Source organism: Terrapene carolina, unplaced genomic scaffold, assembly GCF_002925995.2.
Source record: "Terrapene carolina triunguis isolate 2854851 unplaced genomic scaffold, T_m_triunguis-2.0 Scaffold66, whole genome shotgun sequence".
Lineage (NCBI taxonomy): Eukaryota > Metazoa > Chordata > Testudines > Emydidae > Terrapene > Terrapene triunguis.
In genome coordinates this window covers 70,025,507-70,049,870 of record NW_020664417.1, presented here as the reverse complement: position 1 = coordinate 70,049,870, position 24,364 = coordinate 70,025,507, and the positions used below count along the sequence as shown (strand labels likewise).

The following is a 24,364-nucleotide window of genomic DNA, read 5'->3' as shown; positions in this document are numbered from 1 at the left end:
GCATTGAAACAATGTTTAGGTTGAAGAAGCAAGCAGAAATTAGGTTAAAACTGCTAGAGTAACTTTTATTCAGCCCAGTTCTGTTTACGTGTTTAGTATCACTTCTGTAACTGATCAGTTTAGTCTGAAGTTTATTAATCAGATTTAGCCATTTTTCAATTTGACTCTTAAGCAGATACTTTTTTTTTAAATAGTTAATTATTTGAAATAACAATTTAGTATGAAAATATTTCAAGCTGTGGATTGCTTGTCAACTCTTTACTGTTTTCAGTATTTGACATGTGGAATTCACTGTTAGAAGTGTTTTTGTTTATTGCCTGCGTTTTATAAGCAGGAGCAGTGCCTGAACAATTCATTCTGTCAGGCTGAGGTTGGAAGGACTAAAAGAGAGGAATTGGGAGAACTGGAATTTTAGGAGCAATGTATTCTGTCTCCACAAAATCTTTTCTAGTTTAGAATGTTTGGTGGTTTATTTTTATATATAAGAAGTAAAGGACTGACTGAGACTTGTTTTAAAGTAAGCTTTTGGGATAGGTTCCTGAGTTCATACTTCTGATGTTTAGTTTTGAGCAAATATAACTGGCCCCTTAAAACTTACTTTTGGAGTCTTATCTGGTTCTTCCACTTCATAGTTTTATGTTTAGATGGTTAAATAACATGGGAAACATACATAGTGACCTCTCTGACCCTACTGAACCATAGCTTTAATCAACTTGATTACTTCATCAACAAGCCTCACAAGTTGTTAATGTTAAACCTATTTGAATAATTGTTGGCTCAGAGTTTACTGTTAATAGATTATTATTCCGCCTGTTTAAGCATAGAAGAGCCATTCTAAAAGATTTTTTCCTTTAGAAATTAAAATATTTTGTGTTGCACCTGGAATGTGATGATGCACTGAATTAATCTTGTTTTCATACAAGGGACATTATTTATTTTGTTCTTTATTTGAAAGTATCACAAGAGGGCGCCCACCTAAAGCTAAAAGCACACTGAATGTGAGCGAGCTACCATGGGGGTTTACTTCTATTTGTACTTACCTTCTTTTTATATTTCTTTTGTTCTAGGGTTCAGACACCACTGTAAGAGTAATGTACTGTAATGTAAGGTATATTATAAATATCTACACAGTGAGATATACTAAAGGATTAGATTCATGTTCAAATCGATGAAAAAGATATAAAAAAACCTGAAATCATCCAGATCTTGATGACCATATAATATGCAACACTGTAAAATCAGATCCCGTATCTTTTGTCTCCATGTAACTGTTTACTGGGCATAAAGGGCCAATTCGTTTGGGTTTACACTAGGGATAAACTTGGTCCATTATGACAGGTTTCAGAGTAGCAGCCGTGTTAGTCTGTATCCGCAAAAAGAACAGGAGTACTTGTGGCACCTTAGAGACTAACAAATTTATTAGAGCATAAGCTTTCGTGGGCTACAACCCACTTCTTCGGATGCATATTGAGTGACTCAATATGCACTCAATATGCATCCGAAGAAGTGGGTTGTAGCCCACGAAAGCTTCTTTTGGTCCATTATGCTCATCTTCAGCAGAAACAAATGAAAAGAGAAATGCAAATATGAAGAGATTCTATGAGATTACAGATATTAATAGCTATATAAGCAAATGTTACATGAGGGGGCTCCAAAATCCCATATCCAGCAGTTAAGTTGTGATAAAACAGACCAGTCAGGTATTTGACTGGTTATTTTATCAGTCCCTGAAAAAAGTAACTTTCCTTAGGTTTTTCAAGTAGCACATTGAAAGACCCTTACAATTCCATAAAATGACTCATTTCCCACCATGCATAGCCTTCATTTTAGTTGAACAGAGAATTGACTTGCTCATGATGTGCTAATGAGGAGAGAACAGTTTGGGATTCAGGAATAAAGCAAAATAGTGGAATGTTTCTGTTAAAATGGTCAGCAATTAAATACGTTTGTGATACTGCCATATTTAGGTTTTGAAGTTAATAATCCTTGGAGATTAAGAGAACAGTTCACACTTCTTAGAAGTATTGTCTCAGACTGTCTATAAATTGACATCTGACAATAATATCAGTTACAATCAATTTATGTATTCAACATTTTCTTCCCCAACATGAGTTACAAACTTTAAAAAAATAAAACTTAGATTGTAGGGTGTCATTTTGCAGCAAGAGGTCCCCTGCTGTAGCAATTTCATTTATAAATTTCACAAAATGCAGCCAGACCAGGACTGTAGATTGCCTCGGATCGTCCTGAATGTATTTGTATGGGGTGGGCGATAATCTAGCGTTACTGGAGTTGGTGCATTGGCCCCAAAATTCACTTTCAAAGCAAGAGAATAAAAGATGATACATGTGTAAAGAAAGATATTGTCAACTCAAGTTTCCCAACGGGGAATAGAGCGGAGAAGCCGTGTGTGGGTCTGTGCCTGTGTGTTCGTGCAGGCCCCTTGGGAACGCAGGTCTCTCTGCTGAAGTGTGTGCGCTCGGGGGGGGGTGTTTGAAGAGTCTCGCTCCCTAGGTAGGCTGGGAGGACAAGCGTGGGAGGGCTCAGCGGCCGTCTTTCCCTGCTGTGTTCCTTGTCCCTGTAGCTGGCCCTTTAAGGGTTGGCGAGGTATTCTACGTCCCTCTGCTATAGTGCGCATGTGCAGTGAGGGCTGCTGAGAGGTGGCGCCGCGGAGCTTGTCAGTCCGAGTCTCGGCTGCTGCTTGCGCGATGCGTCCCCCCGGCGGCTTGTGAGCCCGCCTGGCGGCTCGCACGATCTTACCTAGCCCGCCGCAGACGCTAATGGCGGAGCCGGGCCCTGAGGAGCCAGACGAGCGGCTGCTGCTGCTCTCGGAGCCGGCGCTGCAGGACAGCCCCCCCGCGCGGGGGCTCCACGGGAAGGCAGCTCCCGGCGGGGCCGTGAGGCTCGGCGGGGCCCCGGGGCTGGAGGAGGACGGGGACATAGACACGGACCCCGAGGAGGATGGTGAGGAAGAGCCGCTGCTCGGAGCGTCTGCCACCCGCCGGAGCCGGAGAGCCGGTGCCTCCTGGGACAGGGAGACTCGCATCGCCGCAGGTACAGGGGAGCCCTGTCCACAGGCTCTCCCCACCGGTGGGACTGCTCCTCTCCCCCAGTTTCAGGGCGCTCCCCTCGGCTTTTACTCTTTGTTCCCTCGGGGAACGCGGGGATTCCTCACCACCACCCCTCAGTTCATGTCTTGTCTTTGGTTTGTTGATCCCTTGACTCAGCGTTTATCCAGTTCCCTTTCTCTTTCCTTTCCTTTCCTAGGTGCTGCTGGCTAGTTAGGGTAGGAGACGAAAAGGGGGGATGCTTCCTCACATTCTTCCTGTACATACAGCCTGTCCCCACACCATGTAAAACGACGGTTTACCCTCCTTCTCTTGCTTGCACGTTGTGGAATACGATTTACTTAGTTTAAATACATTTTTTTTTTTAAAGAAGTGAGCCAGGGACAAAACATCAGGAGCTGTTACTGGAACAAGATCAAAGTTGTAATTGTTATGCGATTTGAGAGAGCTTACCTGAAGAGGGAGGAGTTGGGGTGTAGTATGAGATCATTGTAAAACTATTTTTGCTGCTTGCAAGAGCTGCCTAGCTGAAGGCCTCTGTTTGCTCAGGGAATGACTACAGTATAATGTTGCAAAGATGATGGGTGTCATGAGGAGGGCTGGGGGGGATCCTCGCCTGCAGGGATGCTTACGGCCCCCATTGGGCCACGCAGCAAACCGTGACCTACCCCATAGGTGAGCAAAGAGTCACGGAAGCTGTGGACCCGCTGGTAGCTTGCAGCGGCCTGCTTCCCAGTCCCTTTACCCTCCTCCAAAAGGGCCCTCGCAGCCCAGAGGACAGTATAGGTAGGCTGTGATAGTTCCTTCCCTGATAGTTTGTTTGGAAGGATACCTCTGTAGATGAGAGGGTAATTGAGTCTCTATACCCAATAGAACAGGAGTACTTGTGGCACCTTAGAGACTAACAAATTTATTAGAGCATAAGCTTTCGTGGGCTACAACCCACGGCTGCTACTCTGAAACCTGTCTATACCCAATGCTTCTTTGAAAATGCCAACAAGGCTCCATCTCAGGAGACACCACCAATTTGCATCATGTAATGTGTTGGTCAGTTGTTATATAAAATCTACTTTCAGTCACTGTTAGTCTAAAATGGTGGGAGAGTATATTGCAATGTAATCATTTTGGGGACCACCATCCTCTAAACAGTGCTTTAAGGAAGGCTGCTACTGTAAATTAACTTAAAAATCAAACTCCTTGTCTCTCTATGCAAGGCCCTATGTGAGGTCACTTGCATCTATATATCCAGTCTCATGTATTCTTGCTTCCTGTTTTCCTCTCAGTTCTCTCACTTAACAGCTCTTGTCATCTCTTTCAAGTTCTGGCTTCACACCTGTAGTCATGCTGCATCTAGTGTTTGGAACAGTCTACCATTCCTGACAACTTGTTAAAGCTTTCTCATTTTTCTCCTTCAGACTTGCTTGTTCAAGGACTATGCAATTTCCTTTTCTTGTGAATAATATTTATTCACTTTCCATTATGTGAAAAGTGATCCAGTACTTGTTTTTATGACCTATTATAGGACTGGGAAGCTTTGTATTAGTGTGTCAGGTATGTAAATTTCTGGCAATATGAAATTGACTTTTAGTACTGCTTTCTTGTCTTTGAAACCCAGTATTCAAGGGAAAAGTGTCTAAATTTGAAAGTGAGTGAGTCTGTTGGTGTAATTCCAAATGCAAAAGTGCCGAAAAGAGGGTTGTAGCAAGAAAGTAATTATAACTAACAAATTGTTAGTTGCCTTTCTTAGGACTTTATACCTCTCTTCAAGCCTCTCCAGGTCAGTAAAGGAGTGTAAACCTATGGCCTTGTCTAAACTGCTTTGCCTGCACTAGAAAAGGTTTGTTAGTATAGCTATACCAGCAAACTAGGGACCATAATAAACGTCCCCACCATTCACACTTAAGTGCAAGGAGCATTTCTTAGACTTTGCCTTATCAAACATGTACACCCACATGCTATATATTTATGTATAAAAAATTCCAAAACACAACTGTGATGAGATCCCCAGGGTACAACCTGGAACTGTGGGACTGTTGTGCACCTTAACTCTCCAACCTGGGCTGTCTCTCTCAGTGCTATGCCAGTGACAGGTAGACAACCCTTCCAGGTGTTGTGATCATTCAGCCATCAGCATGTGGAGCCCCACACCCACCTAAATAGCATGAGTCAGTCACAAATTATACAGAGATCGGCACCAGCCAATGACCCCAGTCTTGCACCCCAGCAATATAGTGTCTTACACATGCAAGACTTGGACAGTGCAAGCTCATTAATTAGTTTGCCACTTTTACAAAGGGTAGTGGATATGCAACAACCCTAGTTAACCTGAGCTGAGATTCCCCAAGCACTTCAACCAAAACCACAGTTTTAGATAAAATATGAAACAAGGTGCCACAAGTACTCCTGTTCTTTTTATAGAAAGATAGATTTTTAAGTGATTATAAGTAGCAAGCATAGAGATCAAAGTTGGTTACATAAGAAATAATAATCTTGCAGTCTAAATTCTACAGTCTAAGTAAGGTTTCAGAGTAGCAACCGTGTTAGTCTGTATCCACAAAAAGAACAGGAGTACTAGTGGCACCTTAGAGACTAACAAATTTATTTGAGCATAAGCTTTCGTGGGCTACAGCCCACTTCATCAGATGCATAGAATGGAACATATAGTAAGAAGATATATATACATACACTTCAACCTCTCTGGTAACAGACTTAAAGGTGGCAATTTTGCAACAGAAAAGCTTCAAAAACAGACTCCAACGAGAAACTGCTGAACTTGAATTAATATGCCAGCTAGATACCATTAACTTGGGTTTGAATAGAGACTGGGAGTGGCTGGGTCATTACACATATTGAATCTATTTCCCCATGTTAAGTATCCTCACACCTTCTTGTCAACTGTCTAAAATGGGCCATCTTGATTATCACTACAAACATTTTTTTTCTCCTGCTGATAATAGCTCATCTTAATTAATTAGCCTCTTACAGTTAGTATGACTACTTCCACTTTTTCATGTTCTCTCTATGTATATATATCTTCTTATGATATGTTCCATTCTATGCATATGATGAAGTAGGCTGTAGCCCATGAAAGCTTATGCTCAAATAAATTTGTTAGTCTCTAAGGTGCCACAAGTACTCCTGTTCTTTTAGTCTAAGTAAGGTTTGAATCAAACAGTCTCTCACCCCACTGGATGTTTCAGGCAATTTACACAGGCTGGATCCCCTTCCCAACCTGGAACCAGTTTCCCCAGTTCAAAGTTTTATCTTCCAAACAATTTCCAGGTTTTGAGATGGGGGATGGAGAGAGGCCAAGAGATGATTTCACTGTCTCTCTTTTATACCTTTTCCCAGCTATTAGTAAGATCCTTGCTGTGAGGTCTGGTTTAGTTAGCCCTCATTGCATGCTTGCCCTCTCTGAGTCTCTGGGATAGTGGATTCTTCTTGATGGGCAATCAACACGTCAGGCTGGTCTTGATGTAACTCCGTCTCGTCAGGCTAGCTGTGGGCATTTCCAACTTCACACTACATTTTGGTAACAAACTTATAGCAACATGTCATAATTTCACATACAATGATAGTAAAATTCAACAGATCAGGACAGATTTTAAAATGATACTTCACAAGGCACGCATTGTACAAAACATGTCATAATCCTATGACTGTGGTGAATATGGAGGTTCCAGTATTTTAAGATACAGACTGTCGCAACAACACTCAACTGCACACATTTTTATCACTAAGGAGGGTCTGAGAGAACAATATATGACAGATGATAGTCATGTTGCTTAATGCACTACTGGAAAGATCTCAGATATGGTGGTGGGCACAGTGTAAGAACCTATAAAGAATAGAATAGGGGGAGTCCCAGTTTTAACTCATAGAATATCAGTGTTGGAAGGGACCTCAGGAGGTCATCTAGTCCAACCCCCTGCTCAAAGCAGGGCCAATCCCCAGATAGATTTTTGCCCTAGACCCCTAAATGGCCCCCTCAAGGATTGAACTCACAATGCTGGGGTTAGCAGGCCAATGCTCAAACCACTGAGCTATTCCTGCCTCCTGCCCACCTGCAATCAGTTTAGCATGTATTAAAGTATTTGCTGCTTTCTGTCTTACGCCTTTAAAATGTGTTATGTTAGCTAACATGGTTTTAATATTGCACATTTAAATCCAAGTCTAGACAAAGCCTAAGCAAGTGAAGTTGATTTACGTAAAAGCTGAGGGTGCTCAGAAGACATGAGTTATATTATCTAGGCTCTCATTTGAATTTTAAGCTGTTTAGTGATCTGATTCTGTAGTTAGATGTGGGCAGACCCTTGTTCCAGCATAGAGCCCTACTGAACTGAAGTGTATACAAGCTGAAAGGGGATCTGTGTAGTTTCAGGGATCTGTCTGCCCAGATTTGATTGCAGTATTGGGGACTACATCAAAAATGGTTGACGATAGTGTATCTGTTGCAAAATTGCCACCTTTAAGTCTGTTACTAGTGTATCCCCCCACAAACAAAAACTTAGTTAAGAAAAGTTAGCATTGCTTAAAGGGAACCCTATCCACAACCCCTTAAAAGCAAAAAAATGTCCCGTAAAGGTATCCTTTGGCATACTTTAGCCCCCAAACATCATATTCACACCATTTTCACTGACACTCTGGTCTTCTATAAAGGTCCCATACACTTTAAATATGTATGATTTCTCATACCACCTTAATCACTACAGTATCTGAGCAACTTCCATAAGCACAAAAGTGAGTGTCCTTGACCTTGTTTCCCCTTCCCTCATGTCAGGCAGTTAGTAGAGCTTAACCCACTTAACAGGAACAAGACACTCTTATTCTGGAATAAGTGTCCACATATGGAGTTATTCAGGAGCAGCTTGTATAACTCCATGGATAGACCAGCCTTAACTTTTGCATCAGAATCCCTAAAATATTTTCTCTAGCTATAAGAACTTTGCGTATGTAAAATATAGTCCAAAAATAAAAATGTGGAGAACTTGTCAGATACTTCAGCTTTCAAAGCTTTTGATAAAAACAGATTTCAAAATGTGTCAATTGCAATAGAAGTGCTACGTCATGGAAACTGTTTTCATAGTACTTTGATTTTTTTTCGCACTTGTACAGAGCTGTAATTTCTATGTTCATTGGCATGCAAAAAACCTGGTGATTAGTTAATTTGAATACTTTAAAGTTTGGATGTTAACAAGCATTTCAGAACTTAAACTGGATGTTAATGGTAGTTGCAAATGATCTGCGTAATGGATAGCTAGTTGTTTGTTGTTTGTGGCAAAGGATTTGAAAATGTAAAAAATAAGTACATTAAGCAAAGCTGTTAAATGGACTATATCCTTGAATATTTAGTGCAGCTTGAAATACTTTACTCATCTAGCTTTCTTTACAAGGCCAACTTACATATGTGGACAGATGTTAGTAAAAATGATCAATAAAAGCTTTTTAGTCCACTCATCTGAACTTCCCTCCTTTGGAAACAAAGTCTATAAGAACAAAAGAAACACGAGTTGTTTACATGATTAAATTTAATTTTTATTCATATTCCCTTGTATTTATTCTGTATTAAAGTTGATGATAAACATTTTTACAATATTGAGCTCAGATAAGTTGACACAAGCTAGGTTTAATGCTTAACTTTTTTAAACAATAGATACTTTGTAGGCACTTGGTGAAATCCTAGTCTTGGTGAAATCAATAGCAAAACTCCACTGACATCAGTGAGGCCAGCATTTCACCCTTGGTCTTCAGTGATTGCTAGTGTCTTTTTCTAACTAAAGGAGGAAAAACTAGTATAATTTTTTTCTAATCGCCATCTATTGTGTAAACAATGTCTAATATAGTTCAATAGCATTTAGAGGAATAACTGTTTGTTTTTTAGGAAACGTGGGAAGTACTGCAGAGATGAACTTATTTTTGGATGATCCAGAATTTGCAGAAATTGTGGTGAGAACAGAACAAGCTATAGAGTGTGGAGTCTTTCCAGAAAGAATTTCCCAAGGATCTAGTGGGAGCTATTTTGTCAAGGATCCAAAGAGGGTGAGTGCATTATTCGCTAATCAGACATAGTAAACGCAACTCATTTTATTTGAAAAGGTGGAAGAAACTGACATTCTCTATGACTGTTAACCAAAGCAAGTGTCTCCCTTGATTAAATGGTGCGATGTTAGTTTAGTTTACTTTGGTGCATTAAAAGCACTGCTGTGAAAATCAATTTGATCAGGTAGTTTGCCTCATTAGCACATCTTGCAAAACAAGATAATCTGAAAATAATTCTAATTCCTGTGTAGTGGAATTTATTCAGGCACTCTTGAATGGCTGATGCCTAATCAAAATATATGGGGAATGGGATCTCTGTTACTATTTGAAAACCGGTCAAGGATTCTTCTTATCTTGTGTAAAATTCTGATATTCTTTACTTTCTATCTTAAAAGGACACCATAAACTTCAAAAACTTGAATGTTTTGAAGTTTTTGATAGTGCACTATTTCAAATAGCTTTACAGAGGTCTTAAAAATTTCTCTTTTAAATATCTTTTAATAAGGATTTTTCTGCTTCCCTGCTCATGTTTTGATTCTCTTCTGCTTCTTAAATTTCAGCTTCAGTTTTTCCTCTCTTGTTAAATTAAAATGATCTGGAGAAATGGTCTGAAGTAAATAGGGTGAAATTCAATCAGAACAAGTGCAAAATACTCCACTTAGGAAGGGACAGTCAATTGCACACATACAAAATGGGAAATGGCTGGATAGAAAGAAGTACTGTGGAAAGAGACACTATATAACCCCCAGGTATCACAAGCTAAATATGAGTCAACAATGTAACTGTTGCAAAAAAAGCTAACATTCTGGGATGTATTAGCAGGAATGTTGTAAGCAAACATGAGAAGTTGGTGCTCAGGAAAGTGATGTGTACGTGGTGATTTGAGACAGGGAAGTAGGACTTAGGCTTCTGAGTGACTTAAGTGCTTTTGAAAATGTTATCCAAAGGTCTCATTCTGTTCTTGTGACTGACTGGTTCTAACCCCTAGTGTGTACCAAAAAGAGAGGCTCTGGTTTGCAAGTTGACTTCACATCGCCAGCTGGCTTTGAGGGAACTTAATCACCCCTATCTGAAGTCCTCAGCACTTCCAAAAGCCAAAGGGATGTTTCAGCAAGCACCAAAAAGCAAAGGATTTTTGGAAGATTCTAGATGCTTAGCTGGCCAGCCTTTACCAGTAGTCTGCAAAGACCTCCCTGTTCGAGGCAGATTTAGTCTTGAATACCTGTGATCACCTTGGGCATATGGGTCTTGAGCATTGTACAGTGTAGGTACAGCATCAGGTTTTCAGCCAACTTTCCAGATGGTTGTCCTGTATCCCCAAAAGAATGATCCTTGTTCTCAGGTTTGTATGGGGATTGACCATTTTAAAAAACTTTATTAAAAATCCCTGCCTGGGATATTAATGTGTTTATGAAAAAGTGGATGCAACCTCCTTTTGAAGCACTCATTTCCTGTGATCTTAAGTTTCTTACGTAGAAGGTTGCTTTCGTGATCACGGTGATTTCAGGTTACAGGGTGAGTGAACTCTTCAAGCTGTCTTGATCAACCCATCTTATTCCAGATTTTATGAGGATAAGGTGGTGCTGCAGACTCGTTCTAAATTCCTCTCTAAGGTGGTACCAGAGTTCCACCTTAATGAGTTTATAAACCTGACAACATTTTTCCCCTTGCCACGTGCCCATAGCACTGAAGTTTTTCTCCAGTTGTTTGATAAAAGGTTTTTGGGTTTCTATCTGGGGTGTCTGTCCTCATCTTCAAGGTGCTCGATGGCCTGGGCTCAAGATTTCTAAAAGATCGCCTCCAGGATGAGGGCAGTGGTTGACAACTCCACTTCTCAGCCACAGTGGAACTTCCCACCACAAAGGTAAGTAAAGTTCATTAATACAGAAGACACAGCTGCCTCAGAGATTTGTCTGAGACTAGAATGAATTCCCCCAGGAACTAAGGACCATCACAAACCTCACCACCTTCCATTCCTAGTGAAATGTGCATTTTTTTCAACCTCATGTTATCTAATATAAACAGCTAGTAGTGTGTGCATATTTTTTTAAAGACCTACTAAAACAAAAACCACTCTGCACACAAATCCCCCACCAACTTTCAATGCGGAGAGGAGGATGAGAAAATGGACCACACATGACAGATGTTAGTCATGTCATTTATTGCACTTCTGGAAGATATTCAGTTACTGTGGTGAAGAGGGTGGTATAAGAACTTTTCTAGAAAAGAGCTTGGTGTGGACTGATGCATTTAGAAAATCCATCCAACTTCTGACACCAGTCTGCTGGACAGTGCTATTACCAAGACGACCATGCCTTAAATAGCTATCTGATTGCATTTCAAATTGCTGTGATTTGGCTGGTCATGAATCAAAACAATTATTTTGGCTGGCTTTTATTTTCAGTTGGGTTTGCATAGGTGGGTTTTTTTTTGGGGGGGGGGGGGGGAGAGCTGAGCGGGGCGGGGAGAATCATTCTACAGGCTAAATATTGTGCCTGAGTTGAAGTACCTGTCGTTTTACATGCCAAATATTCACTCCTTATTTATACACAACTGCCTTGTTGCTAGTGCATGATGGAGCTTTTTACTCCTATATTCTTGGAACAGCTCTTAATCTTTTTTTGGATTTTGGAGAGGTCATCATGCATAGATGATATCATTAGAGAAGGGGAAATTATTTACTAATTTTGCTCCTATGAAAAGATCAACTTGCAGGATTCTTGCTTGCCCACCCATCTTTCCTCAGAGTTTGGAGGTTGCTGGTTTTGGATGCATCTTTTTCTTGTACACTCTTATTCTAATTATCTTGAATTGGCTTTTCTTTCTGTGATGTATGCAGTGGTGTTGTAGCTGTGCTCATCCCAGGATATTAGAGATACAAGGCGGGTAAAGTAATATCTTTATTGGACCAACTTCTGTTAGTTAGAGAGACAAGCTTTCGAGCTTACACAGAGCTCTTCAGGTCTGAAGAAGAGTTCTTTGTAAGCTCGAAAGCTTCTCTTTCTCACCAACAGAAGTTGGTCCTATAAAGATATTACCTCCCCAACCTTGTCTTTCTGTGATATGTCACTTCCTGCAGTTGAATTAAGATACTAGAACTTTTTGAACACAGTACTTCTTGTAGTGGTGTGCTACAATCACTAGGAAGTCTGGCTCATGCTCTACCCCCGCTGCCCTCAAAAGTTAAAAAACTAACAAACAAAACCCCACACACCTTGTGAGGGGAGTTCCATCACACTCACAAGACTCACAAACAGAAATCATAATCCAAGTCAGATCTTATAAAAGCTCTTCAGAGCAGGGGCGGTTTTTTTGTTTTATTTATACAACACCTAGCACAATTGGGCCCTGATCCATGATTAGGGCCACTCAGTGCTACGACACCATAAACTGATATTCTCTGTTGAAATCATGACACACAAAAACACCCATGAATTTCAGCAGTCCTATATATGTGTAACAATGCCTAACACCCTCAAGTCTCAACTGTCCAAATGCCTATGATAGCCTTGGCTATCTTCTTTGTGGGACTTTTTTGGGAGGAGCCCTTTATTTTCCTGTTTGTTTCTTAGTGCTGAAACTACTACTTATATTTCCATTCAGCATCATTTAAGGTCAGAGTTCAGTTTTCTTTCCCTCCTGTGTGCCTGACAGTGATTGTCTCCAAAATGAGTCATTTCATCATACTTTTATATGTATGGAGGAAACAGTCATAAAATATTAAAATATGCTTGGACTTAATATTTATAAAAATATTTATAGGTAGGCAAGAGCTTTATTTCAAAATATGAAAGTATTGGCTAGGGTGTCACAAGAAGATTTATTACATTTGATTTACAGCTTTGCCTCATTGTCCCAGCAGTCTCTGTGCTTGTCAGTTCAGGGTTCTGTCCAGGGTTCTGTCCAGGTCCATCATGTCTGTTGCTGTGCTTCTTGGACTCCACAGACACTCCTTTGTCAACCATCCAATAGGGATGTAAATAGTGGTTAAAAAAGTAATTGTTTAACCTGTTGAAATTCAATCGGTTTAATGGGGAATTAAGAGTGTGGGGGCGCTGCCTCCTGCCCCACCCCCTGGCCGCACGCTAATTGGTTAACCGGTTAAACTTACATCCTTACCATCCAAGCCCCTTTTTTTTAGGCTGGCTTTTAAATCCTTTTTCAGCTTGACATTTCAGTGTTGCATCATCTCACACCAAACCAGTTTTCTGATGTGTTTTCTCCCATTCCCCTGTGGGTAGGGAAAATAAGTCCTCTATCCCTTGTGTTGGGAAATAGGTAGTCAGAGTATTTTATTTCTTCGCTCTGTTTTAAAGTATTTAACATCCCAATGATTGTATCATTGTCTTGATAACCTGTTTTCCCAGAATATAGGTAAACTGAAAGTGTGGATTTTTGCCTCCCTCTCCTTAGCTCTTTTATTTGATGCCAACAGAAGTAAAACGATAAAACTGCCATGCTCTTAGTTCATTGTGTATTAAAATACCTATGGGTAATGAACGTAAGAACAGCCCTACAGGGTCAGACCAAAGGTTCATCTAGCCCAGTATCCTGTCTTCCAACCGTGGCCAATGCCAGGTGCCCCAGAGGGAATGAACAGAACAGGTAATCATCAAGTGATCCATCCCCTGTCGCCCATTCCCATCTTCTGGCAAACAGAGGTAGGGACACCATTCCTGCCCATCAGAGGTAAAGGAAACTTAACCCAAAAAAAAAAAAAAAGCTAATAAAATGTAAATTCAAATATAATATTGCAAAAGTAATTGAGCTGCAGTTTAAAATATTTTATTAAGCGCTCACCCCCCCAATGTGCATTGCATTTTACAGAACTTAGAAGATATTATCGTTGCTCCAAGGACTAACTGTCCTGAAGTCTTGGAAGTGTAGGATACACAAAACCATTAGGTAACTTGTGGAGTCAGTCAGGAGACTCGTGTAGACTTTAAATCCTGCTATGGAGACTTACTCAAACACAGAGCTATGTGGCTCTGTAACTCCTCTTCATTAAAAGGTTCTGCACAATTGTGCTGCCTAACAGTTTTGAACCTGTAGAGCTCAGCAAGATCATTGCTTCAGTCAAACTTTGGAGGCCATATCTGGGATTGGATAATCTACGTTTGACAATACAGAGAAAATACATCAAGGTTCAGTCAACTGGTGGAATGGGTGGGACTCCTTTAATGTGGCACATGTATTGCTTCCTTGGTAGGTTAAAAGTGTAATTCAAGGAGGGGCGAGACTGATTATAGGGTCAGCAGACTGCATATACTACTGTATCTACCAACTCATCACTGGGAAATGAAGAAGTCACAAGTATTGTAGACCCTTCAAATAAATGTATTGTGCTTTGATTGCTTTGGGTAGCAGCAACTAAACTACTTGTCAGTGTTTCCTCCAAGCTTCTGACTTAGGACTTGTGACTAACAAAATAAACTCAATAAATCCAGTGTTCAAAATGTTATGGAACTAAAAAAGCAAAGCAATATATCATTGTTTAAATAGAAACATTCCTCTAGTGATTGCAAAACAAATATTTCAGTATTGTACAAGTACAATGAAAAGCATCAAACTAGTAAAGCATGCACCATTAAAGCAAGTGATGATCCTCTATTTCTAGAAGGTGCACAAACATAGGTGTTCAAGCAGTGCTACCTCATTTCAGTTCAAGTATATTAAGTTGTCTTGGCTCCATCCATGCTAAAAGTTAAACTGATTACAAAAACATGGTTGTGACACACTCATCTGATTGATTCACAACAAATGTGGTTTGAGTTGTCTACTCTGCAGCTTTCTGCCTTGCAACTAGAGCTGACCCATATTTGTGTGTGTCCATCCAGCATCTCCTTACCGTTCTGGGAAAATGGGGGCAACTGTCACTACTACCCCAATAAAATGTATGTGCCTAGTGGGCTTGCACAGAGTGGCATCAGCTGCTCGTGAGGGAAGTGCATTTTGGATATCCTCTGTAATAGGAGGAAGAGGGATTGGAGAAATAGAAATGATACAAAGAAATGGTAGGTTGAAACTCTTTCAGGGAGAAATCCATGAACCAAAGTAGAACTTCGATGGAGTGAAATGCTGTACCATGTTCACTGTGTATTAAACTTATCATTTATGGCCACTAACTTTGTTTTGAGCAAACGGTGTCACTAATTGGTTATAAAAGTAGTTAAAAATTCAAGTGCGGGCAGAACCTTTCTGAGTGTTTTGATGAAAATGTGTGACATGGCTAGTTGGACCGACCTGTTCTTTTCAGCTTTGCAATTCGATTTTTCATGAATCACCTTTTATAGATATTGATCATTATAACATTAAAATTATGAGAATACTTATTTACTGATGACTGCTTAATTTAAGGAATTCATTTACAATAAACAGAAAAAAATAGCATAAGTAAAATTTAAATGGTATTTTTCTACATGCAGAAATGATAAAAACAAGATTAGAATTTGTATTGTGATTTCATGATGAATGCTTGCTAGTCAGGATAGCTTCATTATGTAAATACACTGAGGCCTTCAAAATTGTTCAGACAAGAATGATCTATTATAGGAAACATTTTATGGGAAGCTTTGACTAATCTATACGCTATCAGGTTAGCAGTCAGTGTACTGCTGTTGTCCATGAGTACATAGAATTAAAATGTGAAGTCTGGTTTCATATGGTTCCATTACTGTTTGATTATTTATTATTATATTACCATAGGGCTTGTCAGTCATCGTTTTGCTCTTTCTGCATCTGAATTAGCTAATGCAAGTCATAATTAAAGTTGTTTAAACTGTGGCATTATTTATTTAGAACTAGAAATGTTCAGTCCTCTAGTCAAGCAATTACCCTTTATTTTTATTGTTCTTTCTTTTTAAAGATAAGTAATGTAAACTATTTTATTAAATCATTCATAAAAAGATGGTAGATTAGAACATTTAAATTGTTTGCTTTAATACTAACTTTACAGCTGTTCTTTGATACTTAGAAAAAACTGCTTATGAATATCAATACATGATGAGTTAAAGCAGCGATCCCCAAACTGGGGCGCACCCCCCACATTCTGGAAGGCCTGGAGGAATGTTCGGGAGTGCGGCAGGACCCGGGCCAGCCCTAATGGGTGGCAGGGAGAGAGCACCACCCAGCCCTGCTCTGCCCCCATCCCCACTCCCTCATGCAGCCCTGCCCCCAGCTGTGGCTCCTGGCTGTGGCCCGGCCCTGCCCCCAGCCGCATCTCTGGCTCCCAGCTGTGGCCCAACTCCAGCCACAGCTCTGGCCCCAACTGCGGCCCTGCTTCAGGCCCTGGCTCCCAACTGTGATTGGGGGGGTGGGGAATTACGTTAGAGGTAAGATGACGTGCCTTAAAAAGTTTGGGGACTAAAAAAATGAGTTAAAGGATTAAAAATGTCAGTAAAATGGAAACCACCATATTTTTCTGACTGTCAGATCTATTTTTTTTTGTATAGATAAATATCCTTCCAAAGGGAATTTTTGTGTTAATGATTTTTGGGCAAGGCTATGTGCAGCTGTTAAAAAAAGAAAACAAAACTCAACTGTTTGGTTTAAAAAAAAAAATGCTATACTGTGGGGAATTAGTGTTATATTGTCCATAGTAATATGGGCTGTTTCATTAGCACATATACATACGAATGAGATGGCTTTAAAGGCTTGCATGTGCAAAACAAAATCACAAATGGTTGAGTCAAGTGGAGTAGGTAAATGAGCTTAACGCTTATCTAAAAAGGTCTCATTGGAAAATAGTTCAAAAGAATAGTCTCGAGTTCTGGAAGCTACATGGAAACTTGCATTTTCTCTTCATATACTAGATATCCCAGTTCTCTGAACTCATAATCGTGTCCTACCTCTTCATTTTACAGCCTCTAAACTTTCCCTCGCTTCTTCACTGATTTTCCCCAGCCTCTCCATTACCAAATATATTGTTCTGGCTATTAGTAAGTAAGTTTGCATTGAAAGTAAGGAACATTGTTAAAATCACAAGTATATTTACATCAAGCATAATTTGGTTTGTTGCAATTCAAGAGAGAATCTGTTTTAATTCAAAACTTAGAATTAATATATTTGATTTCTGTATGAAGTTAGTTAAATCTCATCTAATTGAAGCTGATTCATAACTACTTAGTAATGCTAGTTACTTTGTTGGGGTCCTCTTTCTCCAAGCTAGTTGAACCAGCAGTCACTAGGGAAAGAAGTTAGCTTCCAGCCCAGAGGAATCTTATTGATGATCTTCACCAAGGGGTATAGGAATGGATAATGTCTGAATTACCAGGAGGCTCAATTATAGATAGCTGTTAATTCAAAAATACTGGGGGAAATCCTCTCAGAAATGGTATCAGTTGATATTTATCATAATCTAATGTTTATTTAGTGTTGTATGTATGTGGCTCTGTATAGAGCAGAGGCACCTGAACTGTGGGGTGTGCCCCCCTCGGGGCGCACAGAGGAACATTCGGGAGGGTGTAGCAGGGCCCAGGCCATCCCCTATGGGGGGCGGGGAGGGAGCGCCACCCAGCCCCACTCTGCTCCCACCTCTGCTCTGGCTGAGGCCCTGGCTGCCGGCCTCGGTCCCTGGCTGCGGCCCCACCTCTACTCCCAGTCCCAAACCTGTCCCCATCAGCCCCCAGCCTTGGTCCCCTTACCTCTGTCTGCGTCCCCCTTTTCCACCCCACCCCACCCCCCCGTCCCCGGGAGCCACGGCCCTGCTCTCTGCCCTATCTCGGGGGGGGGGGGGGGGAGGGAGGAGGCATGGACAGGGGTAAAGGGAGGTGTGACCCTGAAAAGTTTGAGGACCACTGGTAGAGAGAGAATGAAGACATGGTCCCTACTTGAACCTTATTGTAGTCAGCGTACTTATTTACCTGAAACTGAGCTTGGAGACATAATCAGTCAGATGGACATTTCTAACAGGAAACTTAAAAGTAAACCCTAAGATTACTTTTAACAATAAGGACAATTTCAAGCTCATTGTGTCCCTTTAAGGTAAATGACTTGATGGCTTGAGACATTGTCCGCTATGAGAAACTGAGTCTGAAGCAGCTGTACAAGACAACACAGCCTCTTAAATAGATGCAAACAAACTAAAAAACATATTACTTTTTTATATATGGTCACTAAAAACACCTAAAATTTGATTAGCGGAAAGAAAAATGTTTTCTTGTTTTTTAGTTTTTGTGTGTGTCACTTTCTTCAGTATAGTTGTGTTTCTGTGCGTCTTTCACAAGTATTATGGGAGAGAAAACATCTTAAATTAGAAAATCTGATTTACTTTTAAAATTTGAGATTGACCATATCCCTTTTTAGTGCTTGGGTTTTATTTATATTAAGATATCTATCTTAAGATGTATGTGAACAAAAGTTTTATTTTGAGTGGTACATTTTAGACAAGCATTTCATTTTAATTATAAACTTGTGAATTGACATTACTATTTTAGTGTTACTATTCAACTCCTTGTTTAGACCAAAATTAACAAGTACAAAGCAGAATATCATCAATGATGGCAAACTATTTCCCAAGTCTATAAATCTTAAAATGCAAGTTGTGAATTTTTCAATAAAACTGTTGTGACTAATTCTTACACTTCAAATTATTATGTGAGTACATGTTACTTAACTTTGCATTTTTTTCTTAGAAAACTATTGGAGTGTTCAAACCAAAATCTGAAGAGCCTTATGGTCATCTGAATCCAAAATGGACCAAATACTTTCACAAGATCTGTTGTCCTTGCTGCTTTGGCAGAGGCTGCCTTGTTCCTAATCAGGGATACCTTTCTGAAACTGGTGCCTGTCTTGTGGACACCAAACTAGGATTAGGAGTGGTACCTAAAACTAAGGTAAAAGAGTTCTTATTTAGTACACTACAACTTAAGTATGCAGAATAAACGAGGATACGATATTGCAATGTAGAATCAAACTGAGTATTTTTATCCCCAACTTGAGAGAGAGAAACTAATATTGGAGAAAAACAACTTAATGTGCATTGCATGAGCCAGTGAGAGAGGGCTGAATAGAATCCGAGTGGGGGGGGGGAGGGGGCAAGCTGGGGTCCAGTGGCAAAATTGTGTCTAATCACTATAGCATGCTCCTCTCCAGAACCTGTAATGGAGCCTAGGAGTCCTGGGGAAGGGAACCCACGTTTCTCTGCCTTCAGCAAATAGCCGTTAAATCCACCAGCAAAATGCATGTCTCATCCCTCTCCAATGGTTGGTCCACATAGGAAATAATGCCTACTATTGCTATCAACTGTCCCCTAGCCTCAGGTGATGAGGTCTGCACTGTGGATATAAAGCTCCAAATCCTGCTGATTACCAATGTGGGGGATTGTTATGGTTTTTTGTATGATGGCATTTTTTTAGTTAAAAAAAACCCTAGGAAATTGCATTAAAAATGCTGCTTTGAAGTTATTTCAAAGTTGCAAATTCAAGCATTCAGAAGTTAGGAAATGCCAGAATTGAGATTGTTCTTGCAGCTTTAATTCATCCCTTTTTGCATATGTAGTATGAGACCGTCTTTAAATATGTGATCATACTATTTTTTCTTCAAAACCACTCTCTAATTCAGTGCCTAGGATGGATAGTGCTATATGAATATATCAAAACTGTGTAGCAAAGGGAGGAGGTTGTCTGTAGAACCTCTTGTCTTGTGTATTGCAGAAGGTGGAAGTGTGGTGAATAGTGAATGAGGCAGGGGACTGCAAGAAAAGAAAGGATGTTGTCCTGGTTAAGGAAATTGAATACCTATTTGGTCACTAATTGTGTGTGCATTTGCTTGGTGCTCAATGTGAGACACTTGGGGCCAAATTACAAGAAGTGCTGAATGGTCAGAACTGCAACTGAAGTCAGTTGAAGCTGTGCTTGGAATGTATAAAGTTCTATAAAAATACCAAGTCCTCTGAAAATTCAGCGCCTAGCTGTCTAGACACTTTGGATAATTTTGGCATTACTCTCTCCAGGTCTACATTCCCCAGCCATAAAATGGGGATAATACCACCTACTTTCATGGCAATATTATACAGATAAGTCATTAATGTTTGTGAAACACTCAGACACTTGTGAGAGCACCATAGAAATGCCCACGAGGAAACTAATAATTTTGTATTCAGTACAGAGTTTGGATGATGAGCATAAATAAGACCTGGGGGAGAGAGATTGAACGAGAGGATTAAAAAATATTCAATAGTTATATATTCATTGAATGAAGCAGAGGTCCTGGGCAGAAAAATAGTACATGATCTTAGACCAACATAATTTGGCCCCCTTTTGCGTATACATTAAGGTTGCAGAAGGTTGGGCAACTTTAATTCATTATTTTTTAACTTCTGAGTGCTTGACTTTGCAATCTTAACATTCTTTTAATGTAGTTCTTTCAGTATACTGGTAATACAAAGCATTGTAGTTTAAAATAGGGGGCCAGTTCTAAGGACACTAGTCTAGAATTTCCAGACCTTTATGTACATTTAAATTTTCTGCCATCTGTAATGTTGCATGTGTGCAGCTTTTTTTGCATTGAATTTGCTTGTTTTTAAATATTGCTGTTTACTTGGCATATTTATGATTGTTAGAAATCTTATTGTAAATCTGTAATTGAAGTGATAAGCAATTTTGAGCCATGTTTTAACTTGGATATTTTTAAGGTTGTCTGGCTGGTCAGTGAGACCTTTAACTACAGTGCAATAGATCGTGCAAAATCAAGAGGGAAAAAATATGCTTTAGAAAAAGTGCCAAAAGTTGGTAAAAAATTTCATCGAATTGGACTACCTCCTAAGGTAAGTTCTTCTGAGAAGCTTTGCATTGTAGTATTTTGTTAATGCCTTGTCTATACAGGATATATTTTGCTGAATCAAAAAGAGGACATTTATAGGTAGCTTCAGTCACAGGAGAAGAAAGCTGGTATATTAGTTTAGGGTATGTCTACACAGCAGCGTGAGCCCAGGCTCAAGCCAAACCCCCCTTGCATCCACACGTTAATTGCGCTAACCTAGGGCTTGGACCCAAGGTCCCAGAATCCTGGAGGGTCCGAGCCCATGTTAAACTGGGATGTAGGGTCCGAGCCATATTGTTTTGCTGGGTGCCTGTGGCCCTGGCTTGACTCGGGTCCCGGAAGTCCTCCAGATGTATCTGAGTTCCTGGCTGCAGAGAAGCAGCGCTGCAGGCAGCCAGCGCAGTAGCCAGAAGCAACCTTACCACCTGGCCAAATGCGCTCCCCCATTCCTGTTCCATCTCCACTGCTGCATGGAGCTTGCCTGGAGCAGGGAGCAAACTGGCAGGTGGGAGGCAGTTCCTGGTTGCCAGGATATTGGGGGTCATCCCTTCCCAGGCTGTGCTGACCTGGGTGCCCGATGCTCCCGCTCCCTGCGGTTCACATTCTGCTCTCTGGCCCCTCAGTGCCCTCCCTGGTGCTGCATATGCAACGCATGCACTCACAGTGGCAAGCGGGTGCCAGACTCAAAACTTCCCTGCAGCCTCCCGCGGCGGTGGCTGTAGTTGCTCTTTGCTGTTGCACAGAACTTGCCCAGAACAGGGAGCAAAGCTGACAGTGGGAGGCAGTTCCTGACTGCCAGGATGTTTGGGGATCATCCCTCCCCTGGAAGTGCTGAGTCAGGAGCTCTGCCACTCCCATTCCCTGCAGGGCAGCTGCTTAGTCCCTGCTCCATTCTCTGGCCCTTGCTCCTGGACACCTGGGGCTGCATATGCAGAGGCAGCATCCACTGTGAGGGCAGTGAGTGGGAGCCAGCCTCAAAACTTGCCCGCAGCATCCTGGGGATCCATTATCCCTGCCTCCTGGGGTGCAGCGGGGGCAGGGATAAGGGATCCCCAGGGGATGATGAAGCACACTGTACTTCCTGCCGTGGATATGCACTTTACTGCTTCACAGCTGGCAGCAGCTAGGTTGGGGTGGGTGGGTGTGTTTGTGTTTTTCCTCTGACATCTACATTTTATGTCAAACTTCCAAACAGACAAAAATAAATACAAAAAACAACCAAATGAAAACACCTTCATTGAACATCCTATTGTAAAAATTAAGAATTGCGAAGTTTTATTTTAATCGTTTGATAGTCCCGGAGACCAATGTCCTAATTATCCTCCAAACTGGTGCACATGGGCATTTTCCTGGCAATGTGACTCAGCCTGGAAGTGGAGAGCCCAGTTCAGATTAGACGGCAGTTAAGTATAAAGCCTTCTCAAACTGCAGTCATTATACTGAGACTGCCACCAAAGGAGCTAATTATGCAGATTATGTACTCCTTATGGGAGTCCCATCAATAGCACCGCCACAGTTAGAAAACAGGGTGGGCAGTAGAGTTTCCCACAGTGCACCACGTTCCTAGGGCTAGAGTCCCAACATGGGGGAGCGGGGGCGCAAGGCACTTTGGGATATATTTACTTTGACTTGGGTGCACTGCAGTGTGGATGCCAGAGCCCTGAGTTCAAGCACAGGTCATACAATTCTTAGCCTAGGGTTAAAATACAGTGTAGATGCTCAAGCCCAGGGTTCCCTGACACTAATCAGCTGACTTGAGTCCCACTAACCCTAGACTTACATTGCTGTGTAAACATGCCCCTATTCAACAAAAAGACTGCCAGCCTTGGCTAGCTTTAAACAAATTTCTGTCCACAAATGGTATCCCTCTATTTAAACATATTTTAAAATCTGGTGACTTTACTGCATCATTTTGCATCTACACTTTCTACCAAGAGCATTCTAAAATTTACTGTCTCCCCACTGTATTTGTTCTTTACATCTTTCTTTTCTTCTTCTAGGTATTTTTTCCTGCCTTTGCAGTCTATTTTCCCTTCAGTATCTTTTCAATTCTTGAGGTGTTTTCTCGTCCAGCTGCCCAATGTTTTCAGTCATTCTCACTTAGTCTGTAATTCCTTTCCTCTCTTGGTTTCCCCATTTCTACATAATGCCCACCTTCATTTTATCTTATAGAATCTCCTGTCTCCCCAATCTAAGCCTCACATACTACCTCCTCATCCATAAAAATCATACACATACTCTTCTTGCATCCCCAAAATCTCTCAACAGTGTTCTCTTGCTAATCAAGCAAATTCACACATGCGGGCTCCCCCCATTATCTGCTCACACATGCAGGCTACTCACAACAACACTCCAAATGACACTTGTTACGCATGCATTTCCCAGAAAGTCTCTGTCCACTCACATAGATGCATAGCAACATGCAGCCTTTTGTTCTGAACACAAGCACAGCCTCTCTTTCCTCCTGAGTGTTCTTTCTTTGCTGTGTGCCCTCTCTCACATGCAGTTTTCTTTCACACAGTTTTCTTCTTCCTCAGATACTGTACTATTGTGGAAATGATTTTTGGGGTCATGAAAGTCATACAAAAGTACTCTTATTTTAAAAAATTGTGTTAGTATTGTTGCTGCCAGTTCTCTGACTCAGACATGAAAGGTGCATATTTGTGAGAATGGAGGATTTTCTCCAATAACTTAATGTTCTGGATGAGTTTATCATGAAATACTGAACCAAGCATCACTGATGTTCACTTTGAGCAGAACAGCAGTTTTAGTAGTGTGTAGTGTCTACAGCTATTTGACTTTCTTGTTGCTCCAAACGCTGTTCATGACTGCAAACACTTAGTCCGTTGGACTGTTTTGTGCCTGGTAAATGTAGAGCAAATTATTGAACAGATGTAGAAAACAGATATTTTGACTGGTGAAATAGAAGAGCTGGGACATTTCAAGGATCCCAAAAGAAGTTCTGAGATGCCAAGATCCATATGAAAAATGAGGACTGGTCTAGAATCAGGATATACACATACAGTCACTTTAGTCTACCTCTGTTGCTTCCACAGTTACTTCACTACTGCTGTGAAACATTTCTATTTTCCTTTTGCCATCTCTTATATGGTTCCTGAAGTAGTTCCAGTTTGACTGGATTGAACTGCTCTCAAATTATGACAATGGTAAAACTTTTTAGCTGCTGCTTTTCTTTCAGTAAATTTATATCATGTATCAATATGCTTTGTTTTGGTTTTGAGCATTAAAATATTTTCTGACATACTGCTTATATGCAAACTAAGGGTAATCATAAAGAAATCTGAAAGTGGAAATAGGTCAGTTGTATTTGAACCTATAAAATGTGGTTATTTAGAAATTGGGACAAGGGACTATTTTGTTGACGTAATACTTCATATAGCTTACTCCGAGTAGTACTGCCAAACACTTCGTGTTCATAACTCGAAAGGACATCGTCAGTTCTTTCAGTTAACTTTTAACCTTCACCTGTTTGATTA

The 24,364-nt window shown here is 40.7% G+C and overlaps 1 protein-coding gene across 4 annotated transcripts in view; it reads left to right on the top strand.

Annotated features, from left to right (window-relative positions):
• Positions 1-24,364, top strand: part of PI4K2B (phosphatidylinositol 4-kinase type 2 beta) — a 39,492-nt gene that overhangs the window by 2,565 nt on the left and 12,563 nt on the right. For 2 of the 4 annotated variants that reach the window (XM_024213685.2, XM_024213684.2), the window contains exons 2-4: positions 8,950-9,107; positions 18,740-18,940; positions 20,740-20,871. In XM_024213685.2, the coding sequence (XP_024069453.1) occupies positions 8,973-9,107; positions 18,740-18,940; positions 20,740-20,871 (468 nt within the window). In that variant the 5' untranslated portion in view covers positions 8,950-8,972. Of the gene's footprint in view, positions 1-2,659; positions 3,055-8,949; positions 9,108-18,739; positions 18,941-20,739; positions 20,872-24,364 lie in introns of those variants that run through there. The other 2 variants (XM_024213683.2, XM_024213682.2) reach the window with 2 other exon arrangements.